Source organism: Diadema setosum, chromosome 3, assembly GCF_964275005.1.
Source record: "Diadema setosum chromosome 3, eeDiaSeto1, whole genome shotgun sequence".
In the NCBI taxonomy this organism is placed as follows: Eukaryota; Metazoa; Echinodermata; class Echinoidea; order Diadematoida; family Diadematidae; genus Diadema; species Diadema setosum.
In genome coordinates, this window is record NC_092687.1 from 37224025 (window position 1) to 37246117 (window position 22093).

The window sequence follows — 22093 nt, forward strand, 5'->3', positions numbered from 1 at the left end:
GCAGCCAATGTCAAGAATACACCAAGGAACACCTTAACTGGAGAGGACAATTCGTCCTTATATGTTTACACTACTGTTTCTGCTTTAAATTTTACTGAGATGAATCAAAATAATACAAAGCAACCAGATGATGAAAATCCAACAACAATCATTTTGTCTGTGGTCATTCCGTTTATAGTAGTCCTTATATTAATCGCATGTGTAATGTTCTGTTTTCGAACAAAAACATGTACGCAGTACAGACTTGCCGGCGGTAGAGAAGACATTAGCTTGCCAACCCGACGGTAATGTAAACATGTAGAAACTCTAGAAGTCGCATTTACATGCACAATTTGATTAAACCTAAAATATACTTTGATGACGATGCTACGAGATAAAAACAAATGTTCATTTGTTAATGTTAATGTGTCGGACTCGTGGGCGTTGCCCTAGGGCCTTTTTGGTAAGTGCCGAACTCATAGGTTGTAAGACTCGTGGACTGCGTGACTCGTGGGTGTCGAACTCGTGATGCTCCCCCAGTTAGACATCCGCTAATTATCATCATTAGCGGTAAAGCTATACGACATGTATTTAATCATTTAAGATTGTTTATACTCTGGTTATACGTAATACTGGTTATACATATCACTGAAAATTAATGGAAACGTGCATGCGGGAAGACGATAGTTGAACCATGAACAATTGGTGTTAATCGTGTTTTCTTGTTTCTTTTCTTTTTCCTTTTTTTGTGGGTTTTTAATTGTATCGGAGTAAGAGAAGTTGATGAGGATATATCAAGAAGAAAGGAATTTCTATTGTCACCGACTGAAAGGGGGTCAGCACCAGCACTATCACAAATGAAATGGTGGTAGTTCATAAAAGCGATAAGCGGTAATTATGGGGTGATGGATGGGGTTGTTATTCTGCTACGTAGAAAGTCTTAAAGATTTCCTGACGTGTATTTTGGGATATTATCAACTTTTTAATCAAGGAAAAAACTATATTTTCAATTTGGAATAAACGTTGCAGACACCAGTTTACTAAATAAGGTATTAAAGTCACTGAAAGTGACAGAGAGTGTGTTCTTTATTGCAAGGTATGTATGAATAATGATTTTGCTTGGTTCTGAAAAAGTGCATAGTGAGTTGATGTACATATAAATCTCCAGTTTGCTTAATTAATGATATCTTTTATTGACAAACTCAATTTGTTAACTATGCTAGAATCCAGCTTATGAATTATAAGTTATTAGCATTATATCTTAAACGCAACTTTGGTTTCTGCTTGAATTGTTGGTTTCAGTAAAGAATGTATTCACCATTATTTTTATGTGCTTTTTAAGACATGAAATGCTCTATTCTTTTGTTCGATTTGATAGAATTTATGTTTTGCTTTATACATATTGCACAGAGAGAATGTCTTTATTGTAAAGATTTGTATGAAAGTTTTTCACATATTTGCTTACTTCAAAAGAAATGTATTATGATGTAACGTATAGAAGTGTACATTGCTGTAGTTGCCGAAATGTATACTATTTTTGAAAAGAACTCCTGTGGTAACCTTGGTCTTAAATAGCTCAATTTGTTAACTGTGATAGAATTCAGTTCATGATTGGTTTGTAATATCGGTGCCTATAGAGTGCGTATAAAAAGGCAATCCAAATTTGGAAGGCTAATATTTCATAATTGTCAGCGATGGAGAGCACAGTGTTGGTCGGAGGAAAGGCAAACTCTTCTTCTTTCCATTGAAACCTAATTATGTTGACAAATTCCATGTATGACAGAGCACATGAACTTTAATGACAAAGTGCACTTTTTCAAAGTTTCAGTATCACATGAAAGAACAAATAATTGTCTCACTGAATGGATGAAAATCTGTCAATGAAAGTGACTAGCCTGTACAAATCCAGGTTTGTGTTTTCTTCGAACATTTTATGATCCATAACTTTTAACATGGTCACGTTGTCGATAACCTTATCACTCCCACACAGGCCAACCCATTCTGATTGCATGTATAATTTTTTTGATTAAAAAAAAATAGAAAAAAAAAATCCATTTGGAGGTCTCAATTTGTTAACTATGATAGATTTCAAGTCATGAACTTTATGTAATATACTTAAAAGCAACTTCTATTTGTTCACTTCACTGGGCTATGAAATAATAGGCTTGTCGGTTTCAGTATAAAATGTAACAGCCAATAGTTTTGTTGTTTTTAAATAGCTGAGCTGAGTGCTTTATTATTGTCAGGGTTTTTTTCAGATTTGATAGAATTTATCTTTTGCTTTGTACACATTGCACTGAGAGAATGTTGTCAATCTCAAATGTATGCATGAAGTCATTTACATAACATTTGCCTGTTTCAAAAGAAATGTATCGTAGATACGCCTAATGTAAGAAAATCTACTGCTGCTGTAGTTGATTGTATGTATTATTTGTATCGCAATTGATATTTTTTGTGATAGCCTTAATTTTTAAACGCTCAATATGATATCTGTCTCAGGTAATCATGATCCCATGAGTGGCATGTAGCATATTTTAAGACAAGTTTTACTTGTGCGTGTGTTCTTTTCTTGTTGTTAAGACCTGAAATGTTCTATTCTTTTCTTAAATTTGATAGAGTTTGTTTTATACACTTGAGGATTTGGGTCGCGGCAGTGCCGGAATCCATTTTTGCCGGATTGAGGGGTTTGCGATTAATGTTGCTGAAAGGGAAAGAACATATACTATTTTTTCCTCATTATTTCACAATTTTCCATTTATGCGTTGTCTTGTGGATGAGTAAGATATCATTTGACATACTTGTTTTGACAATTACATTCACGTTGGGCCTCTTGCCCTGTACGTACAGGTTATTAAAGTATTTCTGTTTTTTGATTCGCACAGTATACCAATGTCTTTAGAAGCTGTTCTTTTGTGTTATTAATTTCCTATTGTTGTTTTGATGTTGTTTTTGGTAGTTTATGTTGAATTTGGTTTTGAGAGGCTCGACCCGCTTGTCTGGAGCAAGGGGAGTTTGTCTTCACTCTAATGATTTGTATGCTATGAGATTGCTAAAACATGTAATAGGAAATATCTCTAGTAAGTTGTAAGCAAAATGTTGAATTTATGTTTCATCCAAAGAGTGCTCCACATTGACGTGCAAAATTTCATTTCTGAAAAAAAAATGTAAAAAAAGAAATCCTTCGAGTGGGACAGGGTAATACCGTCCATCTTCCTCCACCCCTCCCCCAGCATGGTCTTTCCATCATAGACCTTTAGTACACTTAGGGGTTTGGCAATTTCATGAATATTCCATCAAAGTGTACACCAGGGGCCTGTTCCATAATGCTTAAAAAAAAAAAAAAAAAAACTTTGGTTAGAAATTAAAAACACACACAAAAAAAACATGAAGGACACTTTTTATGACAAGTTTCCAATATCATCCCAACAAAAACGTGTATGAGATAATTTCCTTTCAGTATAATGCAAAAAAAAAAAAAAAAAAAAAAACTCCTTTGTATGGGAGGGTACAATGTAGCAACAACCTCCCCTTGCCCCCGCCCCACGGAATAACTACACTCTGGGATCGAAAAACTTTCCGAAAGATTGGCGAAAATGTATGTATCGGATTGTTACATTTCAATTCTAAAAATGCGGGAGATAATTATGATGCCCCTTCCTCCCACACTCACTCACCGCTCGGTCCAGTAAGTCGAGGGAACGACTTAGAAGTCGAGGGAACGACTTAGAAGTCGAGGGAACGACTTAGGAAAAATATTTCTTGTCATGTCTCGTTAAGGGCTCCGCACACGCATGACAAGCAGTGACAGTTATTGCTATTCCCATTCCGTGAAAATTTTGATTGTCTTATACTTTCTTGATGGAGACGAGAAAATTAACTGCGCACCACATCGGTTGATTCCAATTCTGAAAAATGCAATATCAATATCTACCTCAAGTGTGTGTGTGTGTGTGTGTGTGTATGCGTGTGTCTGTGTGAGTGTGTGTGTGTGTGTGTGTGTGTGTGTGTGTGTGTGTGTGTGTGTGTGTGTGTGTGTAACTGTGTGTGTGAGAGTGGGTGGACATGTGTGCTCATGACTGTGTATGCTGAATTGCGTTTTACTCCCATTGACAAGGTTTAGTGTGACATGTATGCCGGCATTTATGCCAACATGTTTTCTTATGCTAGTTTCAGTGTGGGTTTTTTTTTTCTGTGTCTTTCTCTGCAGTCTTCTCGTTAAAGGATTTACAAAAATAAACATGAAAATATGAACTTTAGTTGTTGATAATTAGATATTTATCTAATTTATCATTTCAATTTCTGCAGCTGATTTGGATTTTTTATACCGATGTCAATTCATTGTAATGATTGAAGTTTTGTTGGCATTCTTATGTTTTATCTCAGGAACTTGATGAAAAACAGCTCATGCTGATCAAGCAATCCTGAATAAATATGTTTCAGTAAAATAGAATAAAATAAAATAAACAAACATGCCCGTTTTCGTGCCCGCATAAAAGATGATTTTTATGCGCCATGAATACTACAAGTATTAAAGCACATATTGTCTGCAGTTGCGTACATTATTGAAGGTAAATAGCAGTATAAAGGAAAACGAAATGAAATGAAAGGTGAAAGTGAGCATTGAAGCCTAACCAGAGATACTTGATTAGTTAATATGCATCTTTTTTTTTTTCTTTTTGACTTTCTAGATGAAAGCAAGGTGTGTGAAGCAGTTGCTGGTGATGGTACACTTTATCTTTCAACCAAGACAAGATCTATACTGATTAATATTAAAGGGGCCCTGAAATCCAAATGCATGTTGATCTGTGTTGATTTATGATACCCTCAACATCACTTTTGCGGTGAAACGAATATCTAGAAACATTCCATATATTTTTAATGATATTTTCTGCTATTTTTCTTCAGATTACTTGGGAACGCCCAAAAAAAAAAAAAAAAAAAAAAATCCTTCCAAACCAATCAATATTCATATTCTTGAGATGACATCATCTGTCAATCATTGCCAAAGTGCTGAAATGTTTAACAAAAGACATTGGAATGCACCTTCCCCTCGACTCAGCAAAACTTGCATGTTTCTGTCATATTAATGTGACTAACAAAAGACATAACTATGCATGACTTTCAGGTTAGTTTTCAGGTTTCATGAATAAAGTTCAAAGACTTGACGTGTAAAGCAGGCTAAAAATAGTGAACTTCGAACGTCTGAAAACGTGACAATCAACACGAGATGGCGCCCGACCACATGGGAAGGCATATTCAATTTTGAAAGTGATGGGATAATGAATGTTGGGGTGGGGTGGCGAAACCAGGACCACCAAGGCTCGAAGCAGGCCGGCATCGATCCACTCTCAAGATTGGGGTGGAGATGGAGGAGGGGTGAGGTGAGGCCAAAGGTTATTATGTGCGAGCGAGTGGGCTGTGTGGAGGTGTCCCCATCCCACACGAGGAAGATTATTTGAAATTTCATAAATCCCGAAAGTGTACTAAGAAAATGCTTTTGCATTTACAGAAAAGAGGGGAATACCCGCTCCCACACTAGGGACGGGTTTTCCGTTCTAAGAATAACTGAAATTCAACAAGCTGGTGCATAATGGTATTTGAATAACTTAAAAAAAGAGGAAAAAATGTCAATCCCAGAGAGTACTGAGTCATTGGAGGGAGACCGATCAAAAGGAGGATGAGGGAGGGGGAATGGCTAATTTAATTAAAATGAAATTATTTCGTGCACATTTTTGGATGGATCGTTTGGGAAATTGAAGACCTGAATATAAAAACGACCCGAGTCCAATTTTTGGCCAGATTCAGTTTGACATGGGAAATTGTAGCTTATGCATGGACTCATCTTGTGTATAAATGATAACTCCTAATTACCCCCGGAAGTGCCTGAAATGAATGAGTTAAATCTTATATGAATGTATTCAGAATGAAGGACTTGGGTCATTCTTACATTCATATTATAGCGCCCTCTCTCATGATTCAAAGAACGACCCAAGTCCATCCCACAAAATGGCCTCTCCACAATTAATGTAAATGTTAATTGTCATAATAGTATGTTCTAATTTGTATACTTGTATACAATGTTGCCTTCCCATCACAGTTAAATAGAATATTATTGGACAAATAAAAAAGATATGAAGTTTTTGTAAGTTTACTCGAAATGGTCTTCCATGGACTTGGGTCGTTCTTATATTCGGATACTCAATTGTAAACAACTACAACAACAACAACAACGCACCTGTCCAAATCTATGAAAGGGGTGTGGGGGTGGGAAGGCATAGCCCCTCCGCCCTAACCCTATAAAATGAATAAATGGGTTAGGAACTGGTTGTTTCATAAATTTGCTAGGTAAGCGCGGGGAGAATGTTGTCCAGATGTTGTTGTTTTTTTTCTCAGTGTTGTTAAGCTTATACTCTAAGCATTCTCCTCCCTTCTTATAGAAGGCTACACCAAGACACAGACAATGAAAAGCATCGGGTCTTAGTTTCAACTTCATCGTGTCAACGCTATTAAAATGGAAACACTGCCCTCAGTTGTTATGCCGCTGTTCAATAATAAGGGGTATTTGATGGATTCATATCTTAACTAAGATGTTCATGTCTTTCCAATAAATTAGTCTATGCACACTTTTGTCGGCCATGCCATCTCCCATGCGGGGATTAGGACCTATTAACAAAAAAAAAATAATAAATAAGTCTTTCACCACACTTCAAACAAGATGAAAATCTCTTCACCATGTGACTATATCATACATTTACACTTGTTATGGCAAAAAAAAAAAAGAGTTATGCACATGCGAACACTGAAATAAATTAACAGTTACTGTTTCGGGAGGTAACTCTCTTGAGAATTTGATAATACGTCATAGCTGTCACTGATGACATCCCGTGTCAGAACCTATTGCTGACTTCGATGACCTATAATTAGCTACGCCTCGATAGTAAACCAGCTTGCGGCTGCGTAAAGAACAAAGAGCGCCCTCAGTTTTCTAAATCAATACAACCGAGACTCGCCGAGACCATGATGGGGGCGTTTCATGAAGGAATTTGTCGGATAAAATGTCCGACAAGTCAATTATATCCGACAAGTTCAGAGAAATCAGCCAATCAGACTAAAGAATTTCTCCAAACTTGTCGGATATAATTGACTTGTCAGATATTTCATCCGACAAGTTCCTTCGTGAAATGCCCCCCCCCCCCCCCCCCCCCCCCATGATTGACGCCCCAGGACCGGACCACAGGTCTGGATAGAAGATGTCGAGAACACGCGATTGAGAACAAAGTCCCTCCCATTCCCTTTCTTTCTTCATTGTTGTTTTTGTCCTTCTTGCTGTGAGTCATTTCCAGATCACCTCTTATGGATGGATACTGCGTCTATTTGGACGACGGACTGTAACCCAACAATTTCTACACCTTTAAAGGAATGGTATAATATTGGTTGAGGTGGGAATTCAGCTTTTAACTTTTTGTGAGATAGTTAGGAACAACATGATGAAATGCTAAAAATGTTAAAAAGCATACGATTCTATAATGAATTCAATGTTTATTTGATGAAGTCTCTTTTTTGAAATGGCTGACTTATCAAAAAACAAAATGAAACAAAGAAATCCTTTAAAAAGTGAGTCCCACCTTTTATTTGGGTCGCTTTGTTAGGTCATCTCAACCGTTTCAAAACCAGTTTTCATGGAATTAACTTTCCATTATTTTCACAAGTATTATGCTCTCTCATATTAAGAGGTTTTTCATTATCTCAATAAAATCATCATCAAAAAACGTAGAAAACCTGAAGCCCAATGTCGACAAAAATTGTAGTCATCCCTTTAAGGCTAATGCTTTAATTTGCAACATGTCAAACACAGTCAAAACAATAATCTCAAAGAGATGAACTTGTTAGCTAATTGTTTTTCATCAAAAGTGCATTGACCTTTGATTTTCCATTCGATGTATTGAATAGAGTAAAAACCTTAATTTTGATTTTTTTTTAAATCAAAAGAATTACCTTATATTGTATTTTAAAGTAACTTAAACAATGTTATCTGTCACCCCTGTTCACTCCATTTTATTATATTTTTGATACATTTTTGAAAATTAATATTCTTAAAGGGCAAGCCGAATAAATACAATGGTTCCATTATCTTCCCGAAAGTGTAGAACAATGCCAGACTTCTCTTCTGTAAGATAGGATCTCTCGTGGAACCAGATCGTCTTTCTTTTACTATTATAGGACTACGGTTGCTTTGTAATATTCAACTCGATAATTTGGCTTATGCAGTGAGATTTTTTTTTTTAAGATTTTAAAAAAAAAAAATGTTTTATGCTTAGATCGTTGCTCGATTTCAAGACGGGAAGGCGATTCAACGGACGTTGAAATTACCTGAACACCTTGAATTCCAATAAAGATAGAGAATATTACGCAACTTAAATTTACCTGCCTTTTTTGGCGCTATAATCATTGCAATTTAAAAAATGTCAAAAATCTTTGCCCAGTATCATTTTCCTTTCATTTTGCTTTGCTTTGTTTCGTGTTGTCCCGTCATGTGTTTGCATTGCGATTCTGCGGAGACACCTAATAATCTAGTGTGCGAAAAAAGAAAAATGGCCCGCAGCTTTGCATTAGTGTTCTGTTTTGGGGTTTCGTTTATGTGTTTGTTTGGTTTTTTTTTTTTTTACTTTTCTCTTACACCTTGGCTTTGTACTTTGTACGAATTCAGTCGAACAATGGGAATTTATTGGATTTTATTATTTCTTTTTTCTTCTAATACAAAAGTAATAATCGTAAGGGCATGTTCTCTACTTCGTTTGTACCTTTTATTATGATTTGATTGATGGTATTATCAGGTCTTTTTAATTTTGAATCACAGCCGTATAACATAAGATTACAGCTCTACTAGTTTACATTTGATCGGCGTGTCTCTCCCTGGTTTTGATTACAGTATGTTGTTTTGCAGAGTTGATTTCACTCCTACAGAAACAGCGCAATATGAAGTTACACTAACTGTTATTGCTATTATCTATTATATCTCTAGCGAAAAGCAACGGGGGTACCTTTCTGGAACATTTATTGGCGGATTCAAAGCAGATGTTATACCACTTCACTGTTCATGGATAACTGTATTGTCGTTCCTGTTTAAAAATAAATCAAAGTATAATAGATACTACACAACATAATGACAACAAGATCAAGACACAACGTCATTCAAAATGAAGCGTTAATGCTTTCTGGAGAAAAAAAAAATATCTTTATTACGAAAATTCATTGTTTCTTTGTGAATCTGTTCACAAACACGAACAAGAGTATATGATCTCTGTCTTTAATAGGAATGATTATACTTCGTAGTCTAAATTATCCCCACAATTTTTACATCGCCTTGCTAGGGTATTAATCAGTACACAGGAAACTAAAGAAAAATGTCAATCCAGCAATGACTACTTCATGAACGGGCACATATCAAGTGATGATCATGATTTTCTCAATATGATGAGAAAAAATGAAAAATAACGATGGAATATGAATACATTATGCACAGTTCACATCCAAAGAAAACGTACCTAGACAATAGTCTACTTACACTGGGAATACAGGGATTAAATACAGAGTTCATGAAGAATATTGAATTGAGACCCAATGTAATTGATTCTGTATTTCAATAAAAAAAATACACGTACAGCCTGTATTGCATTCTATATAATGTAATATACTTTATTATGTGCTCCACCTTTGCAATACCTCACTTAAATCCATTAATAGATGTTAAAGACATGTATACAAACACTTTGCCTGTCCTTGTTATACCTTGGTAGTTCTTGGGTGGTTGTCATGGTTACTATATATTGTCATGAAATCTACAAGATATACAGAATGGAGGTCATGGCAGTCAAAAAATGTAATCCTTGCTATCTTTTTTTTGTGCACATCTTACAAGAATTTTATCAAAAATACTTTAGACAGAAACATAATGGTTTGAATTTAGATGATACAATGTATTCTCATTTATATTCTAAAAATAAATTTTAGGACTTGGAACACTACTTTTGAAAGGCATATTTGGTTTTCCAATGCATATGTTTTGAAGACTGGAAGTTAAAAAGTAAAGAAAGGTTATGCATTGCAAAATGTGAAGAGGGGAAATTTACTTTGAAATGTAACATGAAAATATTACATCATGGGTACATGTAGAAACTTTATGAGAATACTGATTGACTCCATTTCTGACTGCTTTGAAGATGCTTACATTATGTAGTGATATCTGGCGTAAAACGGCAAAATCGAACATTTATACCTACAACGTATTTCACCATTAATATATAATCTATACTACTAATAGCATCATTGTTTTCATCATGTTCACTGACATCCAACATTCATTCAGCCAAGAATACCTTTACCATCCTAGCATTGCCCAGCAAATCTACCATGCTTGAAAATTCTAGATTTCACACTAAATAGGTGGGGGACAGTACACCGATGTATTGCCCGACCGAATTTTGCAGGGTCCGTGTATCGTAAAACAAAACAACACCAACAGCAACACAACATATTTACCTACTTAACATTCCTGGGTGTATGAGTGTCAGGAAGCTAGGGCTCACATTCCACTGCGAAACTATTATTTTTGTTTTTCAATTGTATTTCCCCTCCAGTACAACAATTGGCAAAATGGAGAGAATTCAAGGACTACCACTGATGTAAAAATAACCTTTGACATAAGAATCTACATACAGGGTGGAATTTGTTTACACTATATTGTGAAAGTCTCTAGCATGTTCAATTTGACATTTTTAAAATATGGCAAGCTGTTTGTTGTTCTTTTTTTTTCTCTCTCTCGTTGTTCTCTGAACATGAAGAAAGAGAGCAGAAAAAAAAGCCCAATCCCCACGGCATGGTAGCAGCAAGACAATACAAAAAAATCATGTAACACACAGCAACAAGTCATACCAGTATGTCAAATCTAGACATGTCAGATCACGTTTAGACTACCGACTGTATTACTATGACATGGTTTGTCCATTACAGCTGCTATAAATGGATGTGGCTTGACACCATGACAACTTTTAATAAATACACTATAGGCAGTCATTGACCTGCTTTCAACATTTTCAACATTCTACGCTTTCAAAATGACATAAAATATGCCTTCTCTTCGGTTAAGGGCATATCTACCCTGAAAGTGTAAATGGCTCTTCTTCTTTTTTTTCTAAATTTGAAATGGAAGCTTACATAAAAGTTTCTGAACTCATCATGACAGTCTAACACAATGGCAGCTAGACTCATTAATGATACATGTTTTATTCACGATATTTTTAGGCTTTCAAATTCATAAAGGAGGTGAAATGTCAAACTTATCAACTTTTTAATGAATTTATATCTTCATAAAAATACTTAATTATGCATTTTCATTTTCTCCAATATCAGAAACATGTAAGGAAAACTTATGGTAAAGAGTTTAATTCTCAACAACCCAAGGAATCACCATAACTTGTTAATAATGTCCCAGCAGAAATTAGGTTTGATGAACACACATTATAATAAATGTTGTACATCAATTCAACAATTTGATTATTATATGCATGGTGACTGCCTATTCATGGTCAAATCATACAGTCTTTACTTGAACCCAAGAATCCGTACAATAAATAAATAATGATAATAATAATGATAATGATAATAATAACAAATACAATGTTTGCAAAGGTTTTGAATGTAAGTCACTTAAACATCTTTGTCAAGGTCCATTTATGTAGTAGACCCTTATAGTCAATACGCATTCCAATCTCATGCATTATACTTGCAGTACAAATATTACCCAACTCAAAAGCTAGCTATAGGTATGCGTGACCTAGCCAGAACCAATACACCCTACATGAATTCCAAGGGATTAAGATAGCTTAAAAAGGAATGTGTAACTGTTTAGAAAGGTAGTACTTAAGTACTAGGTTGTCAAGATGAAACAGGCATAAATTGAGATACTTCATTAACTTATGAATTGCTGGTACACATGTCAAATATCATTCACTGGATCATTTCAACCATTTTCTCCCAAAGCATATAAGAAACAGAACATACTCCATAACTTAAATTGAACCTGGTACACACATGGCCGAAAACCGAAATCTTTAAAATACACATCTGCACATCAAAATCTTGGAGTTGTATAAAATATGCAAGTATTACAATAGATACACATTTCGACAGGACTCGTTTCAAAAAACTCTGAACAACAAACATCAATGTTTTCATCTATGATAAGGAATAGTACGAACACACATCGTTGTGACAAAAAAAAAAGAGAGATTCTAAATAAAAATGTATGTACTGGCAACTCGCATTATAACAAAATCTTCAGGATTGGCAGTTTTCTGTCATTTTAATGACATTCTGTTGTAGCCCAACAGTCATAAAAGATGTACACTGTAATTTTGAAACCTGAATTTTTACTTCGTTGTAACAAGATTTTTCGATATAGCCGTTGTTCAATATAAATTGCTGGAGTGCACAGTTTATCATTAACATTCACAATCAGGTGAGATTATTGTGATTTGACATTTGAAAGTGCATTGACCTCTGTAACTCTGCCCCTACACGTCGTATCCTTGGCAACTCTAGGTCAAGATAAAGTTTATTAAAACGAGTCAGCGCCTGTTTGTTGATGAGATGTCATAAATATAAAGATGTCACAGATATAATGTCATACATTGAATGCACATTTCTTTCCAGGAAATAGACACACATCAATAGCACACTGGTTGCATGGAAATGGTAAAGCATTATGAAATTCAAGAAAAAAAAAACAGAACAAGATGATAAACATCTGATTAAAAACAAATGATATACACAAACTAAATGAATACATAGTGACACTCATAATAAAATACTTGTACAAGTATTCCAATACAGCAGAAAATATGAACACTGGAGTAGATATATCTTTCTCTTTTCTTTCTGTTCTGGGTATATATGAATATATATTCTCCATACTGTATGCGACTTTCCTCAAAATCTTGGTTGGGGTAATCACCACATGGTAGATGGGACACCATGTCTACAGCTGCCGCTAGAAAATGGCTGTTTTCCAGCCCACAAGTCACACACAAACCACCACCCTTTCTGCCAACTCAATTGGCCAGCCTTAATACAGGTACTGATGGAGACAGTGTCCAGCAGTAAATCAATAGATTTTTCACAAAATTGTCCCTCTATGAGGCAACAATTACAATTCTAATTCAATTACAACTCTAAAAGTACTATCAACAAAGATACAGTGTTACAGACGAAATGTTACTTTAATTCTTTTAATAAGAAGCAAGGTATGAATGATCAGTTGGGTACTTGGAATGCATTCAGCTTTTAAGTTCACTTAAGTACTCCAGACAAGACACATAGAAAGTGCTTGTGAAATTTACAAAACACGAACTATACTGGGCAGGATATGGAAAAATAGTGCACGCCTGCTGACACACTGGTTTGGTCCAAGGATGTGGGAAGAGATCTCAACCCACCTCCCTGTTTGGTCCAATAAAACTGGACCACCCTTCTGTTCGGTCAAATAAAATTGGACCATCTCCCTGTTTGGTCAAATAAAATTGGAATTATCACGCTGTATCCTTCAGTACGTAGCTTGTAACAGGGCACTCAGATCATTAATCCATCCATGACTCTTTAAATTGGCAACTTCAATATATGACATCATCACAAAAGTGTGGGTGACCTTTAAACCCTGAAAGCTCCCCACTCATAAACATGACTTGTCACTTGCCTCTCATGGTGAAAAAAAAAAAAAAAAAATGTGCAATAAAAACTGCTTTGCATCACATGACGGCTCATATTTTAGAAAATTCAATGCTTATTGAACTTTGCTACCCAATCTTGAAATGCGATCCCAAGATATAAATTCTCACCGCATTATCTCTTCAATTCCTTGTTTCTTTTTGTCTCAACTCTACATTTTCTTACCAGCATTCAATAATCTTCTACAAAACCTTGCCCCCCCCCCCCCCAACCTTGGAGAAAAAAAAGCAGAGGCTTGAGAGAAAATCTTTGCACAAACACATTTGCACTGATTTCACTTCAAACATGCTAAATTCCTCAAATCTGTTTACATTTAAATATTATATTATATTCTAAAAAGATAAAATGCAACCTGCAGAATTTCCTCTCTCGTTGCCAAACCATTCACACATAAAGAGGTGAGGGGGGGGGGGGGGGGGGAGGGTTCAAAAGAATTCTTTCAGGGAATATTTGTGTGCATTACATACACTGAAATAGGCCATGACTCACAAACCATGGAGCTTTTTAAACATTCTTTTGTCAGGACATAAAAAAACAAAAGAAAACCAGGAGCATCCTACAGAATTTGGGGCACTTGATATGTCAGTCTCCCACTTTTCCAGCATGGATGCCTGCAACTTGTATCAAATTCAACTGTTTGTGAAAATGAATGCGATCAATTCCCCATAACCACCTTCGTCTCTAGCTCCAAATACTGTGATGTCTTCTAGGCAGTCCTACCCGGTTTCAACCGCAACGGCTTTGAATAATGAACGATCATCGTTGCTAGCGAGATCCTAATTTGCATAATTGTTGTCCTAGCAAAATCACTGTTCATTTTATATAAAATATAAATGTTTCTGCATCTTTGCTCACTTCCTTTTCAGAAGGAAGGCAGTGGTCTTCAGGTGTCTTCAAAAATAGCTCTCATAATTACGGTTGCTATAGAGCAGACTACAAAACACACAGCTCTGGAGTCCTTAATACACGCATCACAGCAAGTTGGATATCACACTGAATACAGAGCAGACAGCCCTATTGGATCATTTAGGTAACTAGATCAATGTGAATACATACAAATACAAACATGAATACAAACATGTATGACATGTGGAATAAATAACACTGATATGGCTATATTACACAATTCGTTATACTGTATATTCTCTCATCATCTTTCATAAACATTTATACTTAGCTCTTCAAAAAGAAAATATGCTGGCAAAAAAAAAAAGAGGAAAAAGTATCAGTCCAATGTACAAAAATGTTTTCTCACAAAATATAAGAGGATACCTCTATATATCTTCTAACCTGATATTAGGTGGGCATTTGTGGAAAACATTAAGAAGTGGTGGATCAATGTGAGAAAATGCTACCCTAGTGTAAACACACATTCTGCTGTAATCCAGAGAGCATTAATACTTCATAAGCAGCCTCTACTGGAGTTGAGCCCAAGCCCACACCGTGTCTAACTTTACTTCATTGAATGGAGTTAAGTCAATTATGCAGGATGGTACACGTTCATTTGATATAAGATTTGAACAAAGGTACCGCAAAACCAGAAATTTTTGCATGCATTTTAATTTCGGAAATGTTGAAAACTAAAATGCACATGGATGTTCTCATTTACACTGTATGCAGAGAATGCCAGTGGCATTGGCGAAAAAATTTCATGCCACAAAAATTTCTTGCTTCACAGTATGGATTTATAAGTGTCTCAAACACTTACTATGCAAATTAGATGAGGCAATTCTGCTTTGCTTGTTTTGTTGTAATCTATTTCCTTTAGTCAATTTCCATATCGACTGTAAGTGTCCTTTAATACCAATCTGAATTTCAGCTGCACATTTCATGGAATCTCACAATTCTACCACAGGAAAAAAATATATATATATATATTTGAGGCCATGTGTTTTAGACAGGTGACTGTTGTGACCAGACAAGTTACAGGAATGATATAACTGTAGTCTGGTCCTGTATCATTCTTGCCATAATTCTTTACAATCAATTGTTAGATTTTAAAATCAAAGGTAGAGCAAAAATGACAGAAATTTCCCTTTTCACTCAAATTGTTGCTACTGACAATTTGAAACTTTCTGCAGAAAACAGGGGAAAAAATGTGAATGTTACAGGGAAGCGAGAGTGTGTAGAGCCTATTCATTTGTACATCTCTACTGTTAGTATGTCTGTTCCTAGGATATCACGCGTAGCAGGACTCCTATTTTTGTCCAAAATATGAAACAGTCTTCAACTTGTTCTAAAATGCTGATTACACAAATGCTGATCATTTGAACAAAAAAAAAAAAAAAAAAAAAAAAAGCTGATTCCCAGTTTAAAGAGAATAGAATTATATGCCGGTGGTATTTTTCTTTTTTCTTTTTCCATGACACATTCATGATAAGGTTGTTTACATTGATAGAAACCAAAGACATGGACTACAAATCTATGCCACATAACACCTTGATTTCCCATGATTTTGCAAACATTGTGGGTTTAAATTGCTTATAAATACAAAAAATTGCTTATCAATCAAATGCTGATTATTAATTTCATGAGAGCTCAGAAACTCTCTAATAATGCAATTTTACCATTTCAAATAAAGGAGGGAAAAACAAACATCGAATCTCAAATGAGTCTAGATGTTCTTATTATAAGACATAAACTACAAGGCTGCTGAATACAATTCTTTTGAATTTCCAACAATTTTGTAATCAAGGGAGGGATAGTACTGATTCAGGGTTTAACAAGTGTGGCAGTCCATCAGCAAGAATACCTCAATAAAAATGAGAGACAAACTCAATGTCTTCACTGGCAGTTCCTTCATGGCAGTTGAAAAATTCTTCAGATGAAAAATGGGTGCAATTTACATTCCAGGCCTCACAAGCACACCCACTTGATTAAATGGACATTAACCCCAACAAGACCAACGTGGCAAGGCCCCAATACTCTTGCACACAGTGATCGTCACCTTGGGTATGTAAGCGTTAATGCAACAACAGCAGCAACAAAATGTTTTGTCATAAAGTGCATTCAAGTGTTTATACTGTTAATTAGCAAACAAGTACATGTGTATGATGCTAGAGGCTTTATTACCCGTCGAGAATGAGTCCCAAGTATACTCGGGCAAGTGTCTATGGGAAATGCATGTTATAGCAAAGTCAGTCCATCCTGAACGGGTTTTAAGCTGTAAAACCAGTCTACTGCCAAAAAGTTCAAAACAACACAATTCCGCATGCCCCCTTCTTTACTAACAAAATTATGGGTCACAAATCTGATAGCAGCTAGTGGTCAATAATAGTAAACCCATATTCTCAGCACTAATTGACCATTACAGAAAAGTAATCACAACTCTACTTTCTATCAAGGCATTACCAGAGCTAGAACTATTATGTGGTTGATATTCAAGGACACATTCCTCAAAATACATTAACAGATCCAGTAAGTATACTTTCTCCCATTCAGAATTCTTTATCCATGCACATATTAATAGCACTACCGATATTATATTTGGTATTGTTGAACTTGAGGTATCTTTCATGGCATCTTCAGAGAACTGTACGCCCTGCATCGAACCCAACATGTGGGCTAGAATGGAAAAGCCGACGTGCGGTAGGGAATGTTACTGATACTCCCAACCCACAAGTGCAATAGGCCTTGCCCGCCACAGCTGTTGCCATCTCAGCACCCTGGTACATGCTGCCTTGCTACCTATTATCGCATTTCAATTGAAATTCTACGGATAGCATTTTGGGGTTTTTTTGTTTTTCTGTTTTCCCGAAGCTCATTTGCTCAGGGACAGCTGCAGTTCTGCCCGAATCTCCTCCAGGATCTGCGAGTTACGCGGTACCCGCTGACTATCATCCAATGGCAAGCTGGTTTGCTGACTGAGGCTACGTCTTAGCGGTGGAGGGGGCGGCCTGGGACCGATGCCCTCTAGCTCCGGCAGGATGGCCGACTGCCTCTTCCATGCAGGTTCTGCTGTCGAGGCACGCGTCTGCTCATTGTAGATCTTCACAAGGTTCTTCACCCCGTGGCCGCGCGACGCCACACCGCTCCCATTGCTCGACGCACTGTTCGAGGCACTGCTGTCGGAGAATATCCCCGTATCTATACTGGCAGTGCTGTCCCTATTGCTCAGGTTTCTCTCAAGGAGGTATCCTGTGCTGTATCTATTCCTGTTCTTCATTTCCAATGGGTTTGGCAAATCCTCCGTCTCCACTCGGTAGCTCATAACAGAGTTGTGTTGGTTCGCCCTCGCGGCCGCACTGTGAGGGCTCATAAAGTTAGCATCAGGGAGATACATGGATGTCCTGATGACATTGATGCCCCCGCGTGGAGGGGCGTCGCCGTTGGCTTTGTGATGCTGCTTGTCACTCTGCGTCCGCTCCAGCATCACACCAGGAACGGGCTGATCGAGGTTTCGCCTCCGGATTTCGGTCTTCATGAACGACTCAGAGCCCAGCGACCAGTTGCCGTCCTCCATGACCTTTCGCGCCGGCGCCTCCTTCACGTCATCATCGAGGTCCATGCTCTCTGAGATGATGGAGTCTAGGAAGTCTAGTGCTTGCTTCTCCTCACTGTCAATACTGTCTGGTGGAGGCGACACAGTCCTTGGCATATCAGCACCACTCGTCGGGGATTCTACTGGCGACTTGCTTGAATTCAAAGGTGGTGGCATAGCTGGTGCTGTTGAAACCGTCGGCAGTTTATTAGAGTTCTCTTCATCTGTACTCGGTAATGCTTGATGGCCACCGTCTTCCTGCTCCTCGGGAATCGGCCGCGCCTGGACCATCTTCTGCCGCACCTGGTTGCGGATGTCCTGCATGGACTCCTTCTGTTCAAGATTCCGCATCTCCTGCGCGGTGTCCGTTCCCGGCAGCAGACTCCGCGGGACACCGCTGTCCGTCATGTCGTGGTAGCGGTCGGTCGCCACATACTGGCGACCGAACTCGCTCCAAAACGGGTGAACGTCAATGGAGTTCTGGAGGTGGGACGGCGGCCCCGTGTACGACATCTCCGTTTTTGTCTTGTTTGGGAATTTGGACTCGACAAAGTCCAGTGTGTGTACTGTCTTGCTGAAGTAACCTGGGGTATCACTAACGCTCCCTATGAACGCTTCAGTGTTGAGGATGGACTTCTTGTAGAGGTCCTCGGACCTGGAGTATGTGCAGCCCATGGTTGCCTCGTTGCTTCCCTGCCTCAGCCCTCGGTGGAAGAATTCGTTGTCCTGATGGACGGCCTCTCGTCGTTGCTTGTTCACTCAGTCCCGTCTCCAAGTGAGAGGTTTGCTCATCTCATTCTCATTTCTGACAGATGAAAAGACAAAAGGAAAACCAGATTTAAATACAAGAAGAATGAAACATTTGACATGATTGCATGCACCAAGCTTCCTTTATCTGCCACCAAAGGAAGCATCCTGTAGATTTCCATCATAACACAGCATGCAATGGGGGGGGGGGGGGGGGGTATCATAGGGCAAAGGCAAACTAAATGAAAGAAAAAGAAATGCAGGAAGCAGGGTTCAGTCTACTTGTCATGTCATCAGCTGAAGAAAGTACCTCAATTAAACCTCCAGGGTGCTGACAATGTTGGCTCATCTGACTTGGATTGTCACCAGCATGACTGCTCCTTGCATTTAACTTTAACTTTAAACATTACCGATGATCTAAATTCCATAACTTCAGTCTCTTTATCCAATATGGAAAAAAAAAGAGAAAATCTTTTGTTCTGTTTATTTCATTTCATACTGTCCTATGACCTGAGTCAGCCTGAGCATTAGTGCTTCAAATTTTCCCAATGACTATTTGGCATATTCAATGGTCCCATAGATGGAAAATCTATGTCAGGTTAAACATACAAATTCTCAATAGCTATCTTACACTTCACACTGTTACACACATTCTGCAAAACTGAAGGATAATATTTTACGATGAATGTCAATAGAATGTTTGCTTGGAGGTGGAGATATAGAGGGAAAAATATTTTCACCATAAATCACAGAACGCCTTTCTATGAAAATACAAACTGCAAAGATATGGCGCAGAGTACTGCCTGGTTTTGAATGTGGTTTTGCAGGTCGGTTTGATATTAACCGCATCTCTGGGTTCAATCATAGGTATCAAATTAAAATATTGACCCTGCTGAACAAATATGTGACTTTTGATATGATTTTTTCAAAAACACAGTCCTTCATTAAAAACCATAAAGATTAATGCTGTTTGTTCTTTCACACAAACAGACAAAGAGACAGCCAGATAGACACATACATTGTACAAAATAATGCTAATAACCATAGTCAAAAGTACTAATATATCCATATTGGTACAGTAGTTTTTATCATGCATAGCCTGCACTGATATCATCCAAAATCATATTCCACTCCACCTGTCCAAGCGAAAATAAGCCTTTTTACCACTTTACAACAATGAATCTTTTTTTTGGGGGGGGGGGGGGGAGGGGGGAGTGATATTTCTTATGGATCAATTGTTATTTGCTTGAAATGTAATCATAGATGGTTCTCATTTTCCATAACTCACTTTTGACATAAAAAGTACAGTATGAGAAGAAAATAGTCTCATTTCTGTGCAGATTTACACTCTGCACTTTGGTACTCACAACTGAAGAACACGACTGCAATAGTTACAGTACACATGAGCAACTAAAATACAAAACTGCCTGGCACAATCAAAGGAAATCTGACTTTGAAAAGTGTTAGAAGCACTGGGCTTTGTGACATTAACCTGTTGAGGACGGACTGATTTTGCTACAACATGCATTTCCCATAGACACCTGCCTGAGTATACTCAGGACTTGTTCTCAACAGGTTAAGTAAAGCATACTATGCTTGATCATGCATGCCAAGTCTTGTCCTAAAACACAATGCAGGCAATTCCTGTTATCACAAAGTCCTCGTGACTAGCAATTTTCTTTCATCTTATCAAAATTTTGTTCTAACAAAAGGGAATTTCAAACCATGTATCATTGATAAAAACAAAATGAGGACTTGAATTTTTACTTCCTTGTACATGTAATAGGCATTTCATTATAACTGCATTCGTTGCAGCACCTTGTATATTATGAATACGAAATGCAATGAATAGAAATATAAACAATAAGTCAGCTTTTCTAAGAGCAAGATACATAAAATTACATTATAACAACTGAGATTGGGGAAGGAAAATTCAGAAATTAGTTCAGAAGAAAAGACAAGAGAGTAAAAGGAAACTTATCCCTTATTAAATCTATAGATTTAATGCATCCTAGTGTGCTAGGTCTTTCATAATCCTTAAAGGGGAAGGCTAGTAACTGATCAGTGGGAATCAGTGGAAATGCTGGGAGATGATTGTTCTAATCCTTATGGGATTCATTCAAGAGTTCATTGTATATCTAATGTTGTGTGAAAATGATTTGCTTCAGAATGGTCTCATATTCAAGTAATGTGCAGTTCAATGCTTCCAGGTTAGCGTCCCTGGTCAGTGACGGAGCATTAATCTGCACATTACTTGAATATGAGACCGTTCTGAAGCAAATGATTTTCACACAACATTAGATATACAATGAACTCTTGAATGAATCCCATAAGGATTAGAACAATCATCTCCCAGCATTTCCACTGATTCCCACTGATCAGTTACTAGCCTTCCCCTTTAATTTTGACGAAATGAAAAAGTGTTTCCCTCTTTCAAAACATCAAGTCTGACTTACTTTAATACTTGTGTTGCCAGTAGCAGTGTCTTCAAGAAATGCTAGGCCATGGTTATCCTAGATCCTCTTCTCCGTCCAGTCCTGTTTAGCAAAGAAATAAAGTCGAAAGAGAGACACCAAATGTTTAGAGTGGGACTGTGATGTACAGAGTTATTGGTGATTATGAATTACAAGTAACTTTATATTGTGTATAATCACTTGGAAAAATTAGAGAATTATGGCATAGAAATACAACAGTTTTCCAGCTATTTCAATCCTTTTGTCCCTACACACCTACAGCCATCCTAGGATGTGTGTGTGTCCATAAATATATTCTTAACCTTGGTAATATCATCCTATATCCCATCCTATATTCACCTGCAATTACCACTGCATTGAAAGACTGAGCAAATCAATTTGTCCTTCCACACCAATGTAAAAAAATAAAAATTAAATAAATTTAAAAAATAATGAAACAAAACATGTGGAACTCACTCCTTCCGTATGTACAGCAGATATGTAATCATTGCAAGGAATCTCTGCTGATAAAGGGTCAAGCTTCCAGAAGCAGGTCGGCAAATACTTCTTCACTGCTGGCAGAGAAAAACACTATAATCTTTACATGCGGGTGCACTGTCTTGCCTCCGTACATGGACCTTTTACAGTGCTA

General features: G+C 37.2%; 1 protein-coding gene across 1 annotated transcript; it reads right to left on the reverse strand.

Annotated features, from left to right (window-relative positions):
- Positions 1–17521: 17521 nt before the first annotated feature.
- LOC140226361 (uncharacterized) lies at positions 17522–21527 on the reverse strand. The gene is made up of 2 exons (XM_072306845.1): positions 21445–21527; positions 17522–19046 (listed from the first exon to the last, which is right to left on the reverse strand). The coding sequence occupies exon 2, from the start codon at positions 18914–18916 to the stop codon at positions 17522–17524; it is 1395 nt and encodes a 464-aa protein (XP_072162946.1). The 5' UTR covers positions 18917–19046; positions 21445–21527.
- Between the last annotated feature and the right edge of the window lie 566 nt (positions 21528–22093).